Below are 23,244 nucleotides of genomic sequence, written 5' to 3' on the forward strand. Positions count from 1 at the left end.
CGTGGCTTAAGGCAGTCTGCCTAAGAATGCGATCTCCTCCAGACTGACGTTATACAGGATTTATGGCGCCAACAGTTTGCTGAGCGCTTTACAATATAATGGGAGACAATACAGTTCAATACAAGAGGGATAGGAGGACCTGGTCCTGGGAGCTTACAATCTAGGACATTCATTTCATATTTGCATAACTCCTCCCAAAAGCCATCCCACCCCTCTCCCTCATTAACATGCTAATGACATTTTTTAAAACCTTTCTTTTTTCATTTACATGCCTTCTTTTCAATCCAGTGAAGTAATCACTGGGTCCTTGTGCTTCTCTATGCCATGCAGGTTGATCATGGCTGGTGGGAGGTGCTGTACATGGCTCCCTGAAAACATTCCAGCACCCTGCCTCAGTACTTCTGTCAATCCCTCAGCTCTGATGCTAGCAGGTAAGGGAGGAGACATGCCTGCTTCCATCCTCCTGTGCCTTCCTAGACATTTGCATGGAACCTCCACGATTGCAAGTACTGAAATCCAATGAAAAGGGAGGGGCTAAGGACTGTCAGGCTGGTGGGGCTAGATAATGCTGGATGTCCTCCAGCCAGGAGAGGAGGCGGAGCTCTATCTGACTTACTGCAGCTTCTAATGCACATTGTGAGGAGCTCAGAGTGTGCGGTGAAATCATTGAGCCATTTCAGACCAGGAGAGGATACAATACAATTGAAGACAAGGCCAGAGGGAGGATTTATTGTCTAACTAAGCTGTTATTGTTTTGATTGGGCAGAGGATTCCCCTAAGAAGGAAGAAGAGGAGAAGCCAAAAGAAAAACCAAAGGAGGATGTAGTGAAGCCCCGCCCCTTACACAAGACCTGCTCCCTCTTCATGAGGAACGTGGCCCCCAACATTTCCAAGGCCGAAATCACTGCGGTGAGAACCCCATCCTGAGGGCGTCTGTCCTAGCTACATTGCATTTTGTGAATGTGATCAGATCATTACCTGTGTATACATTAGGGTTCTCCTGTGTGCTTAGTAGTGCTGGCATCACCCTGTCGTGCCTTGTTGCTAGGATGTTGCTAAGACGCACCCAACCATTACAGCTCACCACCACAGGAGCGAGCTCTCAAACCTTTCCATTATCTCCTTCACAACAGCATTGCTGAGCTCAGAGCTACTGTGACAAGGGAGGGGATACATGTGGAGGGGATTGAATTGGCTGGGAGTGTCCTAGCAACGTCTTAGCAACATGGCAGGACGGGATTATACCATCTCTGGGAGTTTTTCGGCCAGGCTTTTGGAGGTTTGCAAATGGTTCATACCTATAGCCGATGGCATTAGTTGAGGTGAGATGTAACAACGGAGGCAATAAATAGCTTGGTGTGTAAGGAGCATATTTTGGAAATGTTATGGCGGTGAAGTTGGCTAGACTTGGGCAGTCATTGGGCTGAAGGAGTGATTGGGGTTCAGTCAGCGTTTATTCATGCTGTGTTTTCCTTCAGCTGATCTTATTTTCTTTCGCTGTTCTTTTTCCAGCTGTGTAAGCGATACCCAGGATTCCTGCGGGTGGCGCTGTCTGACCCTCAGCCTGAGAGGAGGTGAGAAAAGGGAAGGCCTAACTGGGTAGGTGGGTGGGGGGGCTACATTTGGCTACCAGAAGAGCAGTCTAGGCTATACAGTTGGGTCCATATATATTTGGACACAGGCACAATTTTCATACTTCCGGCTCTGTATGCCACCAGAATGAATAAAAAGGAAACAATCCAAATGAATGTGAAGTGCAGACTTTCAGCTTTAATTCAAGGGGTTGAACATAAATATCAAGTACACATTTTAGGAACTGCAACCATTTCTATACTCAGTCCCTCCATTTTCAGGGGCTCAAATGTAATTGGTCAAATTAATATATTCATAAAATGTTGATTTGTAATATTTTGTTGAGAATCCTTTACTGACAATGACTGCCTGAAGTCTGGAACCCATGGACATTACCAAAAACTGAGCTTCCCCCTTTCTGATGCTTTGGCTGAAGTCTGGAACCCATGGACATGACCAAAAACTGAGCTTCCTCCTTTCTGATGCTTTGGCTGAAGTCTGGAACCCATGGACATGACCAAAGACTGGGTTTCCTCCTTTCTGATGCTTTGCCTGAAGTCTGGAACCCATGGACATGACCAAAGACTGGGTTTCCTCCTTTCTGATGCTTTGCCAGGCTCTATCTGCAGCTGTCTTCAGTCGTTCTTTTATTTGTGGGTCTTTCTGCCTTTAGTTTTGCCTTCAGCAAGTGAAATGAATGCTCAATGGGGTTGAGATCAGGCCATTGACTCGGCCATTGAAGAATATTCCACTTCTTTTCCTTCACAAGCTCCTGGGTTGCTTTTGCAGTGTGTTTTGGATCATTGTCCATCTGTACTGTGAAGCGCCGTCCAATCACCTTTGCTGCATTTGGCTGAATCTGGGCTGACCGTATATCTGTGAACAGGGCAGAATTCACCCGGCTGCTTCTGTCACATCATCAATAACCACCACTGACCCAGTGCCACTGGAAGCCATGCATGCCCATACCATCACACTGCCTCCACCCATGCCATCACACTGCCTCCGCCATCTTTTACACATGACGTTGTGTGCTTTGGGTCATGAGCTTTTCCCAGCCTTCTCCACACTTTTTTCTTCCCATCATTCTGGTACAGATTCATCTTAGTTTCGTCCATCCAAAGAATGCTTTTCCAGAACTGGTCCGGCTTTTTTAGGTGATTTTTGGCAAAGTCTAATCTGGCTTTTCTATTCTTCAGGCTTATGAATGGTTTTCACCTTGTGGTGACCCCTCTGTATTTGCACCTTGTGGTGACCCCTCTGTATTTGCACCTTGTGGTGACCCCTCTGTATTTGCACCTTGTGGTGACCCCTCTGTATTTGCACCTTGTGGTGACCCCTCTGTATTTGCACCTTGTGGTGACCCCTCTGTATTTGCACCTTGTGGTGACCCCTCTGTATTTGCACCTTGTGGTGACCCCTCTGTATTTGCACCTTGTGGTGACCCCTCTGTATTTGCACCTTGTGGTGAACCCTCTGACTTCTTATGAAGTCTTCTCTTGTTTGTAGACTTTGACAATGATATGCCCACCTCCTGGAGAGTGTCCTTCACTGGTCTGGATGTTACCATAGAGAGGATCCTGCGATCATCCACCACTGTTGTCCTCTGTGGACCTCCATGCCTTTTTATGTTGCTGAGCTCACCGGTGCGTTCTTCTTTCCTCAGGATGGACCAAACTGTTGGTTTGGCCACTCCTGATGTTGCTGCGATCTCTCTGATGGATTTGTTTTTTGTTTTTGAAGCCTTACAATGGCCTGTTTCACTTGCATGGACAGCTCCTTTGAACGCATAATGGAGGTTCACAGCAATAGATTCCAAATGCAAATACCACACTTAGAATCAACTCCAGACCTTTTACCTGCTTAATTGATGAAGAAATAATGGAGTAGCCCACACTTGGCCATGAAACAGCTTTTGATTCAATTGGACAATGGCTACTCTGAAGAGCTATAATTCCTAAACCCTTCCTCCAATTTGGATGTACATACCCTCAAATTACACCTTAGAGTGCGCACTGTCTGCCCATATCCATCATAGAACTAGAGCTTGAATATTTTGGTAAATACCTGAAAAAAACTAAAATTGTGCCTGTGTCCAAATATATATGGACCCAACTGTTGCTTCTGAGCTGCCAGGCTTCTCCTAAAAAATAATGTGAATGCAAAAGCAACCCAGCAGCACCCAAAGCAATAATGTATCGGCTCCACCCCTGACTCTGATCGTTTTGCAGGTTTCTCCGCAAGGGTTACGTGACGTTTGATCGAGGGGTCAACATTAAGGAGATCTGCTGGAATCTGCAGAACATTCGGGTATGTATTAATCTCTTCCTTCTCATTCCTGGCCGGTCATACATTTTTAGAAATCTTGATTTTTTTCTTTATTTTTTAACCACTTCACGACGGGTGGACGTTTATGGACAAACTTGGCTTTCCGTTCTTTCCTTGCAGCCAGTAAATCCGTCTTTTGTAAAAGCCATCCTAGTGGCTGATTACCTGCTGGATTGCTTTTAACAGGCAGCGAGAGAAGACGCAACATCCTTCCCCCACCGGTGCCTCTCCGGGCTCCGCCATGTGCAAAGGAAGCCTCGTATCCAATCTGATATTGCCACTAGGTTGCTATATAGCTGTCTGAGGACCAGATGGTTCATGATCATCTCTATGATCCTTGGAGGCAGGAAACGACGTCATGACATTACCACTTTCCAATTCAGATGTAGACGCTACCATATTTTTTTTTTTTTTGGGTTTTTTTCCCGGAAAGCAGAGAGCTTTATTTATTTTTATCTCTTGCTTTCCACGGTAGAGGAGACATCTGGGGTCTTAGAGAACCAAGATGTCTCCATAAGGACCTGTCATGCCTCATTTCTATCACAAAGGATGTTTACATTTCTTGTGATTAGGAATAAAAGTGGTAAAAAAAAAAAGCACCTGTCCTCTCATGCATCTCCACAGAAGTGAATGCATGCATAGGTCTTTGTTTGTGTCTTGGTCTGGTCTGGTCTTTTGTGTCTTGGTCTGGTCTGGTCTTTTGTGTCTTGGTCTGGTCTGGGTCTTTTTGTGTCTCTTGGTCTGGTCTGGGTCTTTTTGTGTCTCTTGGTCTGGTCTGGGTCTTTTTGTGTCTCTTGGTCTGGTCTGGGTCTTTTTGTGTCTCTTGGTCTGGTCTGGGTCTTTTTGTGTCTCTTGGTCTGGTCTGGGTCTTTTTGTGTCTCTTGGTCTGGTCTGGGTCTTTTTGTGTCTCTTGGTCTGGTCTGGGTCTTTTTGTGTCTCTTGGTCTGGTCTGGGTCTTTTTGTGTCTCTTGGTCTGGTCTGGGTCTTTTGTGTCTCTTGGTCTGGTCTGGGTCTTTTTGTGTCTCTTGGTCTGGTCTGGGTCTTTTTGTGTCTCTTGGTCTGGTCTGGGTCTTTTTGTGTCTCTTGGTCTGGTCTGGGTCTTTTTGTGTCTCTTGGTCTGGTCTGGGTCTTTTTGTGTCTCTTGGTCTGGTCTGGGTCTTTTTGTGTCTCTTGGTCTGGTCTGGGTCTTTTTGTGTCTCTTGGTCTGGTCTGGGTCTTTTTGTGTCTCTTGGTCTGGTATTTAGTTTTGTTTGCATTAAAATTCATTAGTGTATTTTTTTCCCCCAAAAAAATGCGTTTGAAATATTGCTTCGTAAATGCCATGTGACAAAAAAATTGCAACACCCGCCATTTAATTCTCTAGGGCATTTGTTAAGTTTGGGGGTTTTAAGTAATTTTTAGGCAAAAAGATGATTTTACATGTAGGAGAGAAATGTAAGAATTTGCCCGATAGGCAAGTGGTTAATGCAATTTGACCTCCTTTTTTTTTTTTTTTTTTTTTTTTTTTTTTTTGTTTTTTTTTTTTTGTTTAACCACTTCAATAACTGACACCCCCTTCCTGCCCAGACCAATTCTCAGCTCTGTCACACTTTGACAATTTACAGTCTGTGACAGGAGTCACTTTGGGTGGGGGGCCCATGGAGCACAGCTCACTTTGGAGAGGTGGGAAGACCCCGTCTCAGCTCCCCATATCCCTCCTATGTGTAAGTCACCCTGTGTCTCTTAGGGGCACAGGGTGACTAATGGACACTGAGAATGCGGTTGGAATTACTTCAGATGTGACAGTAATATTTATCAGCCATATGAAGACTATTCCTGGTTGCTGATTCTGAACTGGACATGTGAATAGAAGGAGCTGGACCGTCTGCTCTGTAGTGAGATCCTAATTCATCCAACCATTGTCTAGGTGTGAATTCCCATTCACCTTTTGTTTAGGTCACCCAGCTAGCTAACCTAATCCACTTACTGTTTAGAGTGTGAAGTCTATTTCCGTATATAGCTGCCTTTACATATGACCATGTGATCAGTCTGTGTGTATTGTATAAAAAGCCTGTTTGTCTGAACATGGAACTCTTTATTTTAAACTCAGACTGGTGTCGCCTAGTCTTGTTTGGTCAGCGGTGGTGTCCGTGGATCTCTGTTTGGACAGGGAAGCCGGAGTCTAATGGAAATACCTCAGTGAAGTCGGGGTCCGGTTCAGTTACATTGGTGGCAAGCGGTGGGATTGTGCTTTTAAGCTATGAACACGTCCAAACCACCACCGAGATTCAATATGAGGAAAGTAGACGTCGGTCACCCCAGTGGAGATATGGACCTGGCATCAGAGTTCCCTGGGCTGCTGCGGACCGTTCTTGCAGCATACCCCAGGACTGTGTCTGCGGATGAGTACCTGGATCTCAGGCAGTGGATTAGAGTGCTGCTGTGGAGTGGAGTTTTCTAGGTTGCTGGTATGTACAAGGGCAAGTGCTATCCAACCCCAGGGGAAAGGGCCAGAGACCAATGGGAGTTACGGATGCCATTCCTGGGAGAGCGACCCCAGGAGCAATGGGTGACTGAGTTGGACAGGCTGGTCCAGCAGGAGATAGAGCTGGACAACCGATATCGGGCTCTGCAATGGTACGCAGAACAGGAATATTTAGGGGTGACAACAGAATGCTCACCGGAGGGATATGACTTTGGTGGCCCTGGATTGCTGTAGGAGAGCCTTACAGATTATTTGGCGATGAAAGAGAACCTACCCTTGAGGACCTGTGAGCCTACCCTTGAGGACCTGTGAGAAGACAGAGGCTATGTTCGGTCTCACAGGGGTCTCAGAGGAACCAGATCTGGAATACCTGCTGATGAAAGAACAGGATCTGGAAAGTGCGTACAGGCAACTGCTAAAACATGTTCAGCAGCATACCCAAGAATCGGCAGTGGAAATTCCAGAGACTGGGGATTTGATAGACTTCTCTGCTGAGGAAAAACAACCTGGTGAGCCTCCAGCAGAAGAGCTGGCAACAGGGCCAAACATTTCTGAACTCTGCCCAGCACTGGTAACATCTTCTGGGTTCCACGGACAGGAGATGGTGAACCCCTATCCCAGACACCAGTTACAGAGACTGGGGATTTGATTGACTTTTCTGCTGAGAAGGAACAAGCCGGCGAGCCTCCAGCAGAAGAGCTGGCAACAGAGCCACACTTTGCTGAGCTCTTCCCAGTACCAACAACAGCTTCAGACCCCCGAGAGAAGAGGTGGACGGCCTTTCTCCTACACCACTGGCAGGGACATGGGATTTCTTGCCAGCGGCAGCTTTGGAGGTAGAAGAAACTTCTCCAGCTGAAGCGCTGACAACCAGACAGAGGGTCCAGGACCTCTGCCCCACACCTGTGGTAGTTTCAGAGGCCCAGGGGGAGAAGGGAGAGGAGGTTGTTGTCCTCCCTCCTCCACAGTCAGCCAGAAACTGTCTTCCCTCCTAAGCCAGGATTTGTGCACCAGGGGGACAGTGACAGAGGAATGCCATCCCAGCAGCAGATCACAGTCTGGGAGTGGAGGAAGCTGGCGTCCCTCCCCTATGGTTAGCTGGAGCAGATGTGGGGTCCCCAGCAGAAGTGCTGGCAACAGGACAGAGCGCCGCTGGCCTCCACCTAGCAACTACAGTCACTGCCTGGATACCCCAGGGAAGCTGGGCAGTCGGCCCAGATCCCGAACAGCATGATGGAGCCGGCCCAGCCACCCTGTCTTCTCTCCAGTGGATGAGAGGACTTCAGGGAGAAGGACCAGTCCGTACTTCTCTCCAGAGGCGGGTATGTTCTACGAGAGAGGCAGAGGTTGGCTGGGTGAGTAATGCTTTGTGTGGGACCATTTGCTTGGGGTACTGTGTGGGTGCTGGCATTGGGGGACTGGAAGTACAGACTAACTTCGGAGTCCACCTGTCCGGGGTTTCCTCCTGCGTTAGTCTCCTGCTGAAAGGGGAGATATGTGATGGGACTCACTTTGGGTGTGGGGCCCATGGAACACAGCCCCCTTTGGAGAGGTGGGGAGACCCCTGTCTCAGCTCCCCATATCCCTCCTATGTGTAAGTCACCCTGTGTCTCTTAGGGGCACAGGGTGACTGATGGACGCTGAGAATGCGGTTGGAATGACTTCAGATGGAACAGTAATATTTATCAGCCATATGAAGACTATTCCTGGTTGCTGATTCTGAACTAGACATGTGAATTGAAGAAGCCGAACCGTGTGCTCTGTAGTGAGATCCTAATTCATCCAACCATTGTCTAGGTGTGAATTCCTGTTCATCTTTTGTTTCCATCACCCATCTAGCTAACCTAATGAACTTACTGTTTAGAGTGTGAAGTCTATTTCTGTATATAGCTGCGTTTGCATATGATCATGTGATCATTCTGTGTGTAATTGCATAAAAAGCCTGTTTGAGTTTAAAATAGAGTTCCATGTTTAGACAGACTGGTGTTGTCTAGTCTTGTTTGGTCAGCGGTGGTGTCCGTGGATCTGTGTTCGGACAGGGAAGCGGGAGTCTAATGGAAATACCCCAGTGCAGTCGCGGTCTGGTTCCGTTACATTGGTGGCAAGCGGTGGGATTGTGCTTCCAAGATATGAACACGTCCAAACCACCACCGAGATTCAAGATGAGGAAAGTGGACGTCGGTCACCCCAGTGGAGATATAGACCTAGCATCAGAGTTCCCAGGGCTGCTGCGGGCCGTTCTTGCAACATACCAATGGGAGTTACGGATGCCATTCCTGGAAGAGCGACCCCAGGAGAAATGGGTGACTGAGTTGGACAGGCTGGTCCAGCAGGAGATAGAGCTGGACAACAGATATCGGGCTCTGAAATGGTACGCAGAGCAGGAATATTTAGGGGTGACAACTGAATGCTCTCCGGAGGGATATGACTTTGGTGGCCCTGGATTGCTGTGGGAGAGCTTTACAGATCGTTTTGTGTTTGGTGATGGAGAACCTACACTTGAGGACCTGCGAGAAGACGAGGGTATGTTTTGGTGGCATCTAAATCAGAGTTCCACCCAAAAGTGAAAGCTCCGCTTATCTTCCTCCTTCTGCTGCCACATTTGGTACCTTTTGGGGGGTGTGGCTACCTGGTTTTGACTGGTACCTCTGGCTTGTGAGCCAGGAGTCGTCGTCCTCCCACAGAGCTTTGGGACCCGTGAAGTGGACTGCGGCCCATTCACAAAGTGCAGCGTTCTTCACGCATGAGCAATAGGAAACCGGCTGTGAAGCCACGAGGCTTCACCGTCGGTTTCCCTTAGTCAAGATGGCGGTGCCAGCCTCCGACAGCTAATTGAAGAATTGAGGACACCGCTGGATCCCTAGGCACCACAGTGGCTAAATGGTTAGCACTTCGCCTGGCAGTACTCGGGTCGTTGGTTCGAATCCCAGCCATGGCACCACCTGCCTGGAGTTTGCATGTTCTCCTTGTGCCTGCATGGGTTTCCTCCGGGTACTCTGGTTTCCTCCCACACTCCAAAGACACGCTGGTGAATTGGCTCCTGTCTAAATTGTCCCTAGTATGTGTATGTATGAATGTGAGTTAGGGACCTTAGATTGTACGCTCCTTGAGGGTTGGGGACCTTAGATTGTACGCTCCTTGAGGGTTAGGGACTGAGAATGTACAATATATATGTAAAGTGCTGTGTAAATGGACAGCGATATATAAGTACCTGAAATAAATAAAATATTAAGTCAGCATTTACAGTATTTGTAGCTGCTGACTTTTAATGCTTTCGGGGAGGGGCCGAACGCCGCTTTAATCACAAAATAAATGAAAAAAGACAAACTTTTGAAAAAAAGTGTTTTTTTTACGTCCGTTCATTTTTTTTTTTTTTTGGCAGAAGAAAAATAGGGTTTCCTTCCATTTTAAAAAAAAAAAAAAAAAAGTTAACTGATGCAGACATTAACGGATGTAAAAAGATGTTCATCCGTTTACATCCACAAGTCCATAGAAATACATGGGGGTCCGGTTTTCATCCATAAACGGACAGATGAAGAACGGACATACGGAAGGCCCATGTCAAAGCGGCCAAAGCGTTTTCTGTCCTCTCAGAACTATAACCTAGAACTGTAGTGACATTTCATGGCATAGGGGTGCGGATGGAGGTAAAACACGGCTGTTCTGTCTCTCCAATCTAAGCATTGATAGTGTGATCTCTGTAACTTGCAGTTGTGATGAGATAGCGATAACTCCAATCTTAGTTGGATACCACAGGCAGTGACTCAATCCAGACGACACCTTCTAGATCTTGTGAAGTTTATTCCATAAACTGAGAGAATCTTACAATGACCATCGGATAGGTCAAAAGATCATAATGTGATCTACTTCATGACATGAGGCTTGAAGCTGAAATGCATTACTGGGAAAAAGGGGTGGGGCTATCTATACAGCATGAACTAAACCAAAGGAAAGGGAGGAGCAGAGACAAAATACAGAGAACACTTAAAGGCATATGACAGTCATGTGAAACATGACAACGGCCATAATATCCATGTTTATTAGAAGCTATTTACTACGCACATGCCAGATGGTAATTTCTGGTGCTGCTTCTTGCATACCAAGCCTGGTCCTGGATTCTGGTCCTCAGCCTCTAGTAACCTTTGTGTTCCTTCCGATACCCTGATGACGTCGCTTTCACTTTCCATGCTTTGTATGTCACCCCTCGCAGTCTCATTGTGTTTTATTTTCAGCTGCGTGATTGTGAGCTCAGCCCAGTGGTGAACAGAGAGCTGTCCTGGCGAATCCGGCATGTGAACGGGATCACACAGCACCGACCGATCCTGCGCAACGACATCAAGCTGGCCGCCAAACTCATCCATGCCCTGGACGAGCGGGGACAGCTGTGGATGGAGACACAAGATGGCCAGGTGAGACTTCCGACGTTCTGTTTTATTTAAATGCTGCTTTATGCAATGACAATGCCTCCTTAGACCCGGTACATCCAGGCAAAATGGTCACCTCCTGACTTGGCGCTATCCACAGGCAGTTTAACTCTTTCAATAGGACACAGAAGTTGAATCCAATACGATTGTCAGCCGATTTCAGCACAGAGGATGTTTTTCCAGTCTCTTAAAGTGTAACAAGATAGTACTTTGCTTTGGAAAAACATTAAAGTGGTTGGAAAGGCTAAAGGTTTTTTACCCTCATGCATTCTATGCGTGAAGGTAAAAAAAACTGTGTGCTGCTCCCCCCCCCCCACAGCCCCACCGCAAATTTTGGGTTGTCCCCTGGAAAAGTAAGAGAGGGGAAACCTTCCAATGGGGACACTAGTTCTAGAGACTTGGAGGTCCCCAAGGAATTCCCTTAACTTTGCAGGGATTTCCTCTCACTTCCTGTTTGGCTATGGGACAGGAAGTGAAGGGAAATCTCCCCAATGGGAGACAGACGGGAAAAAAAAAAAATCTGATATGGGTTATAACCTTTCCTTGCTTCATCCCGGGGGGTAGGCAACCTTAACCCCTCGCCTACCGGGCATTTATACCCCCTTCCTGCCCAGGCCAGTTTTAAGCATGGCCACACTTTGAATGACAATTGCGCAGTTATGCAACACTGTACCCATATGAAATTTGTAGCATTTTTTTTTTTTTTTTGAGCTAGAGCTTTCTTTTGGTGGTATTTAATCACCTCGGGGTTTTTATTTTTTGCTAACCAAACCAAGAAACTGAAAATTTTGAACAAAATGCGAAACGCGGTAAAAAACGTGTAGAAAAATGCAAAACAAACTGCAGTTTTTTCTTAGTTTTTGTTATGAAAATTTTTTAAAGTGATTTTTTTTCTCCTTCACTGATGTGTGCTAATGAGGCTGCACTGATTGGCACTGAGGTGGCACTGATAGGTGGCACTGATGAGGAGGCACTGGTAGGTGGCACTGATGGGCATTGACAGGCATCACTGGGCACTGAAAGGCAGCACTCATATATGGCACTGTTAGGTGGCACTGACTGGCGGCACTGAAAGGCAGCTCAGATGGGCACTGATATGTGGCATTGATGTACACTGGTAGGCACTGATATGTGGCATTGATGTACACTGGTAGGCACCGATATGTGGCATTGATGTACTCTGGTAAGCACCGATATGTGGCATTGATGTACACTGGTAGGCACCGATATGTGGCATTGATGTACTCTGGTAGGCACCGATATGTGGCATTGATGGGCACTGGTAGGCACCGATATGTGGCATTGATGGGCACTGGTAGGCACCGATATGTGGCATTGATGGGCACTGGTAGGCCCCGATACGTGGCATTGATGGGCACTGGTAGGCCCCGATACGTGGCATTGATGGGCACTGGTAGGCCCCGATACGTGGCATTGATGGGCACTGGTAGGCCCCGATACGTGGCATTGATGGGCACTGGTAGGCACCGATACGTGGCACTGGTAGGCACCGATACGTGGCACTGGTAGGCACCGATACGTGGCATTGATGGGCACTGGTAGGCACCGATACGTGGCATTGATGGGCACTGGTAGGCACCGATACGTGGCATTGATGGGCACTGACAGCTGGCATTGAAGCACACTGGCAGGTGGCACTGCTGGGGCTACACTGATCATCAGTGCCCTGATGATCAGTGTACATGTCCCCTCTGCAGAATGCCGATTACCGGCTCTCCTCTCCTCTGTCAGCGTGACGGCTCGTGAGGAGAGAAATGCCGATAACCAGCGTTTCCCTATTTACATGTGATCAGCTGTGATTGGACACAGCTGATCACATGACCGAGCCGACATCTTCGGCTCTTTCCATTGATCGGTGATCCGCTGTGTCCGAGGGACACAACGTACCACCGATCGCCGCGCTGTGCGCTCCCGGAGCCGCGCACACGTGGTTAGAATGGGAGGGCGCCATATGACTCCTCCCAGAACAAGGGAACCGCCTTGCACCCATCATTACCTTATATGGCTGGTGGGAGGCGGTTAGAGGTGAAGATCTACCTGAACAACATGGGAGAAGTCAAAGATCACCGGCACATTGTGTGTTGGTGTCGCTTCCTCACACCTGATTCAAACCTCTACTTGCAGTACTTCCGTGTCACAATCGTGTGCTTTGCTGTAAAATCACGAGTTTAAATCGAGTGTTGAGGCAACATACCGCCTCCTCACCACCTGTCACACTCAGATCGATTTGCAGAGGAGCAGTAGGGTCCGCTGCACTTGTGAGTGAGCCTTTAGTTGCATCCGGTAGCAACACTCTTAGGGCTCGTTCACATGTAAATTTGGGGGGTGTTAAAACCCTGCGGTTGAGTCATGGTTTTACCGCCCCCAATCCCTACCCCCTTTAGCTGCTGAGGCAGCAGCCAAAGGTATAGAGATGCTGCAGCAGGCATTACATCCCCTGTTGCTTTTGGTAGGTGCTACCGCCTGTCATTCGAGACCCATTCAAGTAAATAGGGCCACTCTGCCAGTGCCCTGCAACTGCATGCTTCTGCGGGGTCCAAGGGGTTAAAACATGTGAGAAAGCAACACACCGCTGCCTGTTTAACCCCTTGTTTGCAGGGCCCTTGCAGAGTGGCCTCATTGATTTGAATGGGTCGTGTTTGGCAAGTGCTACACCCCGAAGCTGTGACAGAGCTACGGAGGAGACCTCAACTTATATGGCTCTTGCTTCTTACTAGTGATCCAACTTTTCAAGTAGTCTCTGTGCATTGCACTCTGATGCGGGTCAGCAAGCCCAGACCAAGATCTACCAGTCACCTGGCTGAGGTTTACTGGTTGCTGACCGCCGCTCTATCCAAAAGGGAGGGGGGGGGGGGGGTTTGCCTATAGTTCTACTTAAACATTGATTTTGATGGATGAGGTGTAGAGGGTCTAGCGAACACTAGACTAACTAGCTCTAAATAGGAGGGAAGAACAGGAAGATACCTAAATCTCATTAGTAAACAAGTTGTAGTGCCCCAAAACTGCCACTAGATGTCGGTATACTACAGAATAATAGGTAATGCAGATCAATACAATGACCTAAAAGTGGAGCAGATCCACCAAACCAGTTCAGCGATGTGATTGGATGAATTGCTGTCCAACCATTTATTGCCTTCTGTTTGTAGGAGGTGGCAGCACAGAACCCTATCCTGAAGAACATCACAGATTACCTCATAGATGAGGTTAGTGCTGAAGAGGAGGACTTGCTGTGGGGTGCAGGAAGGACAGCTGGAGCCGAACCTCCAAAGGAAGGCAATCCGACGGAGATCACGGTGGAGAGAGATGACAAGCTGATCAAGGTACAGACCGCGGTAGTCCGTGTGCTGATCGAACACACCGGTGTCACTGCATTGTTCATCCGAATGTCTTGTCTGCACAGGTCCTGGACAAGCTGCTCCTGTACCTGCGTATCGTACATTCCGTAGATTATTACATCACCTGCGACTATCCCAGCGAAGACGAGATGCCGACCCGTTGTGGAATCATGCACGTCCGAGGGCCCATCCCGCCCAATCGAGTTTCCCACAGAGAAGGTAAGCAGCGGAGAGAATGTTAGGCTGCATCCTCCTCACGGGTCAAGGAATTGGTGGTTTGCCGTCAGTCAGTTTAAAATTCACAACTTTATTGTACTTAACGCCTTTGTTCTGTCAGACAGAGGTCCATATTCACCGAGGACTGCTCAGGTGATGCAGAAGCATATTGGAGGCTGTCCGGGGTGCACTGCATGAATTGGGGTGCACTGCATGAATTGGGGTGCACTGGAATCACAGGGATGCACTTGGGGTCACTAGAAGACCCAGGATACTCTATGGTGCACAGGGGTCACTAGATGACACAGGATGCTCTGTAGTTGCAGGGTGCACTGGGGTCATGTGAAGCATTGACTTGCATTAGAGTCACAGGGAGTACAATGGGGTCACTTGATGAGGTGGGTGCACTGGAGTCACTAGATGAATTAGGGTGCACTGGAGTCACAGGGTTGCATTTGGGGTCACCAGAAGACACAGGGTGCTCTGTAGTTGCAGGGTGCACTGGGGTCATGTGATGAATGGCCTGCACTAGAGCCACAGGGGGTACAATGGGGTCACTTGATGTGAGGTGCACTGGGGTCAGTAGATGAATTAGGATGCACTGGAATGACAGGGATGCACTTGGGGTCACCACAAGACACAGGATACTGTATGGTGCATGGGGGTCACTAGATGACACCGGATGCTCTGTAGTTACAGGGTGCACTGGGGTTACGTGATAAATTGACCTGCACTAGAGCCACAAGGGGCCACTAGATGAATTGGGGGGCACTGGGGCCACTAGATGAATTGGGGGGCACTGGGGCCACTAGATGAATTGGGGGGCACTGGGGCCACTAGATGAATTGGGGGGCACTGGGGCCACTAGATGAATTGGGGGGGCACTGGGGCCACTAGATGAATTGGGGGGGCACTGGGGCCACTAGATGAATTGGGGGGGCACTGGGGCCACTAGATGAATTGGGGGGGCACTGGGGCCACTAGATGAATTGGGGGGGCACTGGGGCCACTAGATGAATTGGGGGGGCACTGGGGCCACTAGATGAATTGGGGGGGCACTGGGGCCACTAGATGAATTGGGGGGGCACTGGGGCCACTAGATGAATTGGGGGGGCACTGGGGCCACTAGATGGATTGGGGGGGCACTGGGGCCACTAGATGGATTGGGGGGGCACTGGGGCCACTAGATGGATTGGGGGGGCACTGGGGCCACTAGATGGATTGGGGGGGCACTGGGGCCACTAGATGGATTGGGGGGGCACTGGGGCCACTAGATGGATTGGGGGGGCACTGATGCCACTAGATGGATTGGGGGGGCACTGATGCCACCAGAAGACTCAGGACACTCTGTAATTACAGGGTGCACTGGGGTCATGTGATGAATTTGCCTGCACTAGAACCCCAGGGGGTACAGTTGGGTCACTTGATAAGGTGAGGTGCACTGGTGGTCACCAGAAGAGTTGGGGCGCACTGGTGGTCACCAGAAGAGTTGGGGCGCACTGGTGGTCACCAGAAGAGTTGGGGCGCACTGGTGGTCACCAGAAGAGTTGGGGCGCACTGGTGGTCACCAGAAGAGTTGGGGCGCACTGGTGGTCACCAGAAGAGTTGGGGCGCACTGGTGGTCACCAGAAGAGTTGGGGCGCACTGGTGGTCACCAGACACAGGATTCTCTGTAGTTAGAGGGTGCACTGGGGTCATGTGATAAATTTGCCTGCACTAGAGTCACAGGGGGTACAGTTGGGTCACTAGATGAATTAGGATGCACTGGAGTGACAGGGATACACTTGGGGTCACCAGAAGACACAGGATACTCTATGGTCCACGGAGCTTACTAGATGGCACTGGAGCCAAAGGGGGTACAATGGGGTCACTAGATGAGTTTGGGGGTCTCTAGATGACACGATTCTTTGGGTGCACTGCAGTCACGGGGCATTTGGGTCGCTGGATGACATAGGGTGGTCTGGGGTGCACTGGGACACAGGAGAGGAGCAGTGGAAAAGTGAAGCCTACTAGGCTGAGAGAGCGTGGAGGACACGGGTAAGTATACTGCAGCAAGGGGCTGTTCTTAGACGTAGTGAATTCTGAGACACGCATTGCCTACCCCTTTTCAGACTGTTTCCTGATTGGCCACAATGCTGATCAGGAGAGGTACCACCAAACTGGCCACAATGCCGACTCTCGGTAGAAGACCTGGATGCTGGATCCCAGGACAGGCAAGTATGACAAGTTCCTCCTTAAAAGGAACCCACTAGGAAAAATCTATTTGGGCTGCCAGCACTGACAGGAACAGGCCATTTCTCTTGCCTCCATTCACACTTGTAGGACTCCAAGGTTGCGTGACTTTGGATGGTGCGACTTGGATGTGACTTGTCCTGCAAAGTTGTAACCACTGTTGGCATGTAAAACATTCAGGTACGACTTTCATGTAACACTTGAGGATTAACATAGAAGTCTGCGGCTCTCAAGTTGCATGAAAGTCGGACCACAGTAGTGCATGAACTACTCTGAAGTCGCTGTGAGTTTAAATCACACCTATGTAAATGGTTAACATTGGAAACCATGAGGTACGATTTGTCATGTGACTTTGATGTCCAAAATCACGACAAGTCGCACAAGTGTGAATGGGTTCAAAACTGACACTGTCTACTGTGTAGCCGGCATCATCCAGTCGCTGTGTATTTTCTAGGTATTTTTGTAAAATTATATAAAGTATACAAACTTTTTTTTCCATATACAGTCAGGTCCATAAATATTGGGACATCGACACGATTCTAACATTTTTGGCTCTATACACCACCACAATGGATTTGAAATGAAACGAACAAGATGTGCTTTAACTGCAGACTGTCAGCTTTAATTTGAGGGCATTTACATCCAAATCAGGTGAACGGTGTAGGAATTACAACAGTTTGCATACGTGCCTCCCACTTGTTAAGGGACCGAAAGTAATGGGACAGAATAATAATCATAAATCAAACTTTCACTTTTTAATACTTGGTTGCAAATCCTTTGCAGTCAATTACAGCCTGAAGTGTGGAACGCATAGACATCACCAGACGCTGGGTTTCATCCCTGGTGATGCTCTGCCAGGCCTCTACTGCAACTGTCTTCAGTTCCTGCTTGTTCTTGGGGCATTTTCCCTTCAGTTTTGTCTTCAGCAAGTGAAATGCTCCATCGGATTCAGGTCAGGTGATTGGCCATTGCAGAACATTCCACTTCTTTCCCTTAAACTCTTTGGTTGCTTTTGCAGTCTGCTTTGGGTCATTGTCCATCTGCACTGTGAAGCGTCCAATGAGTTGTGAAGCATTTGGCTGAATATGAGCCGATAATATTCCCGAAACACTTCAGAATTCATCCGGCTGCTTCTGTCAGCAGTCACATCATCAATAAATACAAGAGAAGCAGTTCCATTGGCAGCCATACATGCCCACGCCATGACACTACCACCACCATGATCACTGATGAGGTGGTATGCTTAGGATCATGAGCAGTTCCTTCTCCATACTCTTCTCTTCCCATCACTCTGGTACAAGTTGATGTCGGTCTCATCTGTCCATAGGATGTTGTTCCAGAACTGTGAAGGCTTTTTTACATGTCGTTTGGCAAACTCTAATCTGGCCTTCCTGTTTTTGAGGCTCACCAATGGTTTCCATCTTGTGGTGAACCCTCTGTATTCACTCTGGTGAAGTCTTCTCTTGATTGGTGACTTTGACACACATACACCTACCTCCTGGAGAGTGTTCTTGATCTGGCCAACTGTTGTGAAGGGTGTTTTCTTCACCAGGGAAAGAATTCTTCGCTCATCCACCACAGTTGTTTTCCGTGGTCTTCCGGGTCTTTTGGTGTTGCTGAGCTCACCGGTGCATTCCTTCTTTTTAAGAATGTTCCAAACAGCATTAGGCCACGCCTAATGTTTTTGCTATCTCTCTGATGGGTTTGTTTTGTTTTTTCAGCCTAATGATGGCTTCACTGATAGTGACAGCTCTTTGGATCTCATCTTGAGAGTTGACAGCAACAGATTCCAAATGCAAATAGCACACTTGAAATGAACTCTGAACCTTTTATCTGCACATTGTAATTGGGATAATGAGGGAATAACACACACCTGGCCATGGAACAGCTGAGAAGCCAATTGTCCCATTACTTTTCGTCCCTTAATAAGTGGGAGGCACATATGCAAACTGTTGTAATTCCTACACCGTTCACCTGATTTGGATGTAAATACCCTCAAATTAAAGCTGACAGTCTGCAGTTAAAGCACATCTTGTTCGTTTCATTTCAAATCCATTGTGGTGGTGTATAGAGCCAAAAATGTTAGAATTGTGTCCATGTCCCAATATTTATGGACCTGACTGTATGTATATATATATATCGATGTATGTGTGGTATTTAGGCTGCATTAAAGTCCCAAGGGGGTATTTTTCTGTTTTGGGGGTGAGCAGCCGATACTCGAATTCTCTTTATTGAATAAAACCCCAGATCCCTTCTCTGCAAAAAAATGGCGTTGTGTATTTCCAAGTAAATCAAAAGTGTTGTAAGGTCATCCCTTCTGGGAGAACATAGCCGATCTGGTCTTTGTTTGGCTCTATGATCAGCCGGTGGGAGTGCCAGCTGGTCGATCAAGACTCCTGGTGGGACGGGAGATCCTGTTAAAGCCACTGTGATGGGAGTCACTTTGGGTGGGGGGCCCATGGAACACAGCTCACTTTGGAGAGGTGGGGAGACCCCTGTCTCAGCTCCCCATATCTTTCTTATGTGTAAGTCACCCTGTGCCTGTTAGGGGTACAGGGTGATCTGTCCTAATATTGGGGTGGGGGGTTGCTCATTTGTTAATACCATGTGGCTGCATCCCATTGTTCTATTGTGTGTCTGGCTTGGGAGCAAACTATTATGGGATGTATGTGTCTGTGTATTGGCTTGGTTGGAAGTGTCTCCAGCAGCCTCCCTCCTGATAGGACTGTGTGCTGGTGTCTCTCGTTACTAAAGGTAGATTGCCCCGCCCTGTGTCATTATGCAGGGAGGGGGGGTTGTTCCCTTGAGTGTATATATCTTGTATCTGTGTTAAAATAAAGTAGTCTGTTTCCTGGTTTTACTTCAAGACTGGTGTTGTCTAGTCTTGTATGGTCAGCTGTGGTGTCTGTGGTCGGTGTTCGGACGGGGAACCGGTATTCTAATGGAAGTACTCGGCGCAGGCTGGGACGGTTTCGTTACAGCCGTGGGTTGCAATTTCAATTGAGCAGCTAATTAGCTGCTCTGATTGCTATTACAAGAGAGCCAAACACCTCTAAATGGTGCCAGGGTGATGCCTGCAGCTGTGGGTGTCATCCCGGTATAACGGCTCAAACTCCAGCGACGTGCGTGGTACGTAGCTGAAGTGCAGAAAAGGTTGTGTTGACAACACATCAGGTAACTGTCTTTTCCTCTCAGTGGCCGACTGGCAGAAGACCTTTGAGGAGAAGCTTGCCCCTCTCTTTGCTGTTCGGGAGAGTTTGTCTGAGGAAGAGGCGCTGAAGATTGGGAAGAAGGATCCGGAACAGGAAGTGGAGAAGTTTGTGACGGCGAACACCCAGGAGCTGGGCAAAGAGAAATGGCTGTGTCCTCTGAGTGGCAAGAAATTCAAGGTCAGTGTGCAGGCATAGCCTGGGCAGCTAACCCCTTCATCAGTCGTTGGGGCACCATGGAGACAAGAGTCTTCTTGTTGGCCTGAATTGTCTGAGCACTGGCCAGGATGAGTAATTAAAACTCCGTTCCAGATTTTTGGCCCCCCGTAACCGGCCTCCTCTATGGGATGGGATGGAGGTGGGCCTTGTTCCATTCTGCCACATATGTACCTGTGTTGTGGTGGGTGCAAATTGAAGCCAACGCCCCTAGCACTATGGCCGTCACCAACAGCTCCTGGTCACATAAGAAGAACCAAGAGATGGATCACATGATCAGGAAACCCGGGAAACTCCTCCAGGGGTTCAGATCCTCTTATAGGGAAGAGGGGCTGGGGAAAGGGTTGGGGCCATACACTTTTCCACACTCTTAGTGTAGGGTTTAAAATTTTGAGTCTAGACCTACTAGCCAGGCACAAGCCTTACTCTCCACCAGTTGTCCCACCCAACCTTGCCCAGGTCCACCTCCAACCCCACCCCCGGCCTGTCTTTCAACCACGCCCCCTTAAAGCTTATGAAATTACATTTTTCTTTAGAATAAAGAGTCCAAAATATAAAAAACTGCAATTATAACATATCTTTATTATGTCAATTTAAACATAACAGCAACAGCTTAATAGCAATACGGTGCAAACAGAATATCAAGTTTTACAGCTTTAAACCTGCAGTCAACATTTTGTATTTTTTTTTATCTCCTGCATCTTTAAAAAGAGACTTTAGTAACATCCGTATTTACCGGCGTATAAGACGACCCCCTACTTTTCCTGTTAAAATACAGGGTTTGAGCTATACTCGCCGTATAGGACTACCCCTCTTCCAACGCACACCAAATAAAAATGAAAAAACATCAGATTTGATTTCAATATGGTATGCTATTTCAGTATGGTATTCCAATGATGGGGCGCTATTCCTCCCACTGACACCAATGATGGGGCACTATTCCTCCCACTGACACCAATGATGGGGCACTATTCCTCCCACTGACACCAATGATGGGGCACTATTCCTCCCACTGACACCAATGATGAGGCACTATTCCTCCCACTGACACAAATGATGGGGCACTATTCCTCCCACTGATACCAATGATGGGGCACTATTCCTCCCACTGATACCAACGATGGGGCACTATTCCTCCCACTGACACCAATGATGGGGCACTATTCCTCCCACTGACACCAATGATGGGGCACTATTCCTCCCACTGATACCAATGATGGGGCACTATTCCTCCCACTGACACCAATGATGGGGCACTATTCCTCCCACTGACACCAATGATGGGGCACTATTCCTCCCACTGACACCAATGATGGGGCACTATTCCTCCCACTGACACCAATGATGGGGCACTATTCCTCCCACTGACACCAATGATGGGGCACTATTCCTCCCACTGACACCAATGATGGGGCACTATTCCTCCCACTGACACCAATGATGGGGCACTATTCCTCCCACTGACACCAATGATGGGGCACTATTCCTCCCACTTATACCAATGATGGGGCACTATTCCTCCCACTGACACCAATGATGAGGCACTACTCCCACTGACACTAATAGTGTCCCATCATTGGTGTCAGTGGGAGGAATAGTGCCCCATTATATAGGTGGCTACGGGCCGAGTGCAGGGTAGAGGGGGAGTGGCTACGGGCCGAGTGCAGGGTCGAGGGGGAGTGGCTACGGGCCGAGTGCAGGGTCGAGGGGGAGTGGCTACGGGCCGAGTGCAGGGTCGAGGGGGAGTGGCTACGGGCCGAGTGCAGGGTTGAAGGTGGGAGCGTCTCTCTCCCTTGCTCTCCTATTCTCCTCCCTCTCTCCCACCACAGTGTATGGTAACAATACCGATGTTCTGTCTGCTCAGGGTCCCGAGTTTGTCCGGAAACACATCTTCAACAAACACGCCGAGAAGATCGAAGAGGTTAAAAAGGAAGTGGCCTTCTTCAACAATTTTCTGATTGACACAAAACGGCCAGCACTTCCAGAGGTCAAACCCATCCAACCTCCGGTGGCTGCTGCACAAGGTATGTCCTGTATTGTCACTGAGCTGGGGGAGGGATAGCTCACTTCTGTCATCCTGCAGGAGGAGTACAGACTCATAGCCCCTTCTATATGTCACCCTGCAGGAGGAGGACAGACTCATAGCCCCTTCTGTGTGTCACCCTGCAGGAGGAGGACAGACTCATAGCCCCTTCTATATGTCACCCCGCAGGAGGAGGACAGACTCATAGCTTCAGTGTGTCACCCTGCAGGAGGAGGACAGACTCATAGCCCCTTCTGTGTGTCACCCTGCAGGAGGAGGACAGACTCATAGCTTCAGTGTGTCACCCGGCAGGAGGAGGACAGACTCATAGCTTCAGTGTGTCACCCTGCAGGAGGAGGACAGACTCATAGCTTCAGTGTGTCACCCTGCAGGAGGAGGACAGACTCATAGCCCCTTCTGTGTCACCCTGCAGGAGGAGGACAGACTCATAGCCCCTTCTGTGTCACCCTGCAGGAGGAGGACAGACTCATAGCCCCTTCTGTGTCACCCTGCAGGAGGAGGACAGACTCATAGCCCCTTCTGTGTCACCCTGCAGGAGGAGGATAGACTCAGCTTCAGTGTGTCACCCCAGATTATTATCATTATTTTTTTTACACTCGTTTTTTGTGTTTTTCAGGATTGGCCCCCGGACTGCTTTACCCCCACCAGGGACCCCAGGCCCTCCTGCCCTATAATCAGCCGCGGCCCCAGATGATGGGTTACGGAGGTGAGTGTGTACTGGGTTTGGGGTGACAACGATGTAGGAATATTCGGAAATCCTTTATCATCTCTTCTCTTAGCTCCTCAGTTTCCCCCCAATCCGTATGGCGCTGGGCGAGGATATGACGCTTTCAGGGGCCAAGGCGTCTACCCCAAACCACGCAACCGGTGAGATGACCTGCAGTGCTTCAGCCCGTTTTTTTATTTGTTCTTTCGTCTTCTGATTTCCTAAATGCTCCTTGTTCCTCCTACAGGATGATGCGAGGAGACCCGCGCTCTATCATCGAGTACCGCGACCTGGACGCACCGGATGACGTAGACTTCTTTTAACATCTCCGCCTTGTTTTATTATTTTCGCCCTCAGTCGCTGCACTTCTCCCCCCATTCAGATATTACTGCCTCCTCCAGTCAGTATTTTTTTTTTTTAAATAAAATTTTCAGGACTTCCAGTTATGTAATCGTTCAATAAACTGGTTCCCTCTAA

At 48.5% G+C, this 23,244-nt stretch overlaps 1 protein-coding gene across 1 annotated transcript; it reads left to right on the forward strand.

Annotated features, from left to right (window-relative positions):
* Nucleotides 1-743: 743 nt before the first annotated feature.
* Nucleotides 744-23,244, forward strand: SRRT (serrate, RNA effector molecule; the record flags this gene model as incomplete). Its single annotated transcript, XM_089661195.1, has 11 exons — nt 744-909; nt 1,513-1,574; nt 3,804-3,882; nt 10,597-10,773; nt 13,956-14,129; nt 14,210-14,363; nt 19,788-19,981; nt 21,882-22,041; nt 22,678-22,767; nt 22,841-22,928; nt 23,015-23,244. Coding segments are annotated over 11 exons (1,420 nt in total), but the record flags the coding sequence as incomplete, so codon positions are not given.

Source organism: Staurois parvus, unplaced genomic scaffold, assembly GCF_062004578.1.
Source record: "Staurois parvus isolate SC_StPar_1 unplaced genomic scaffold, SC_StPar_1.0 ptg001324l, whole genome shotgun sequence".
Lineage (NCBI taxonomy): Eukaryota > Metazoa > Chordata > Amphibia > Anura > Ranidae > Staurois > Staurois parvus.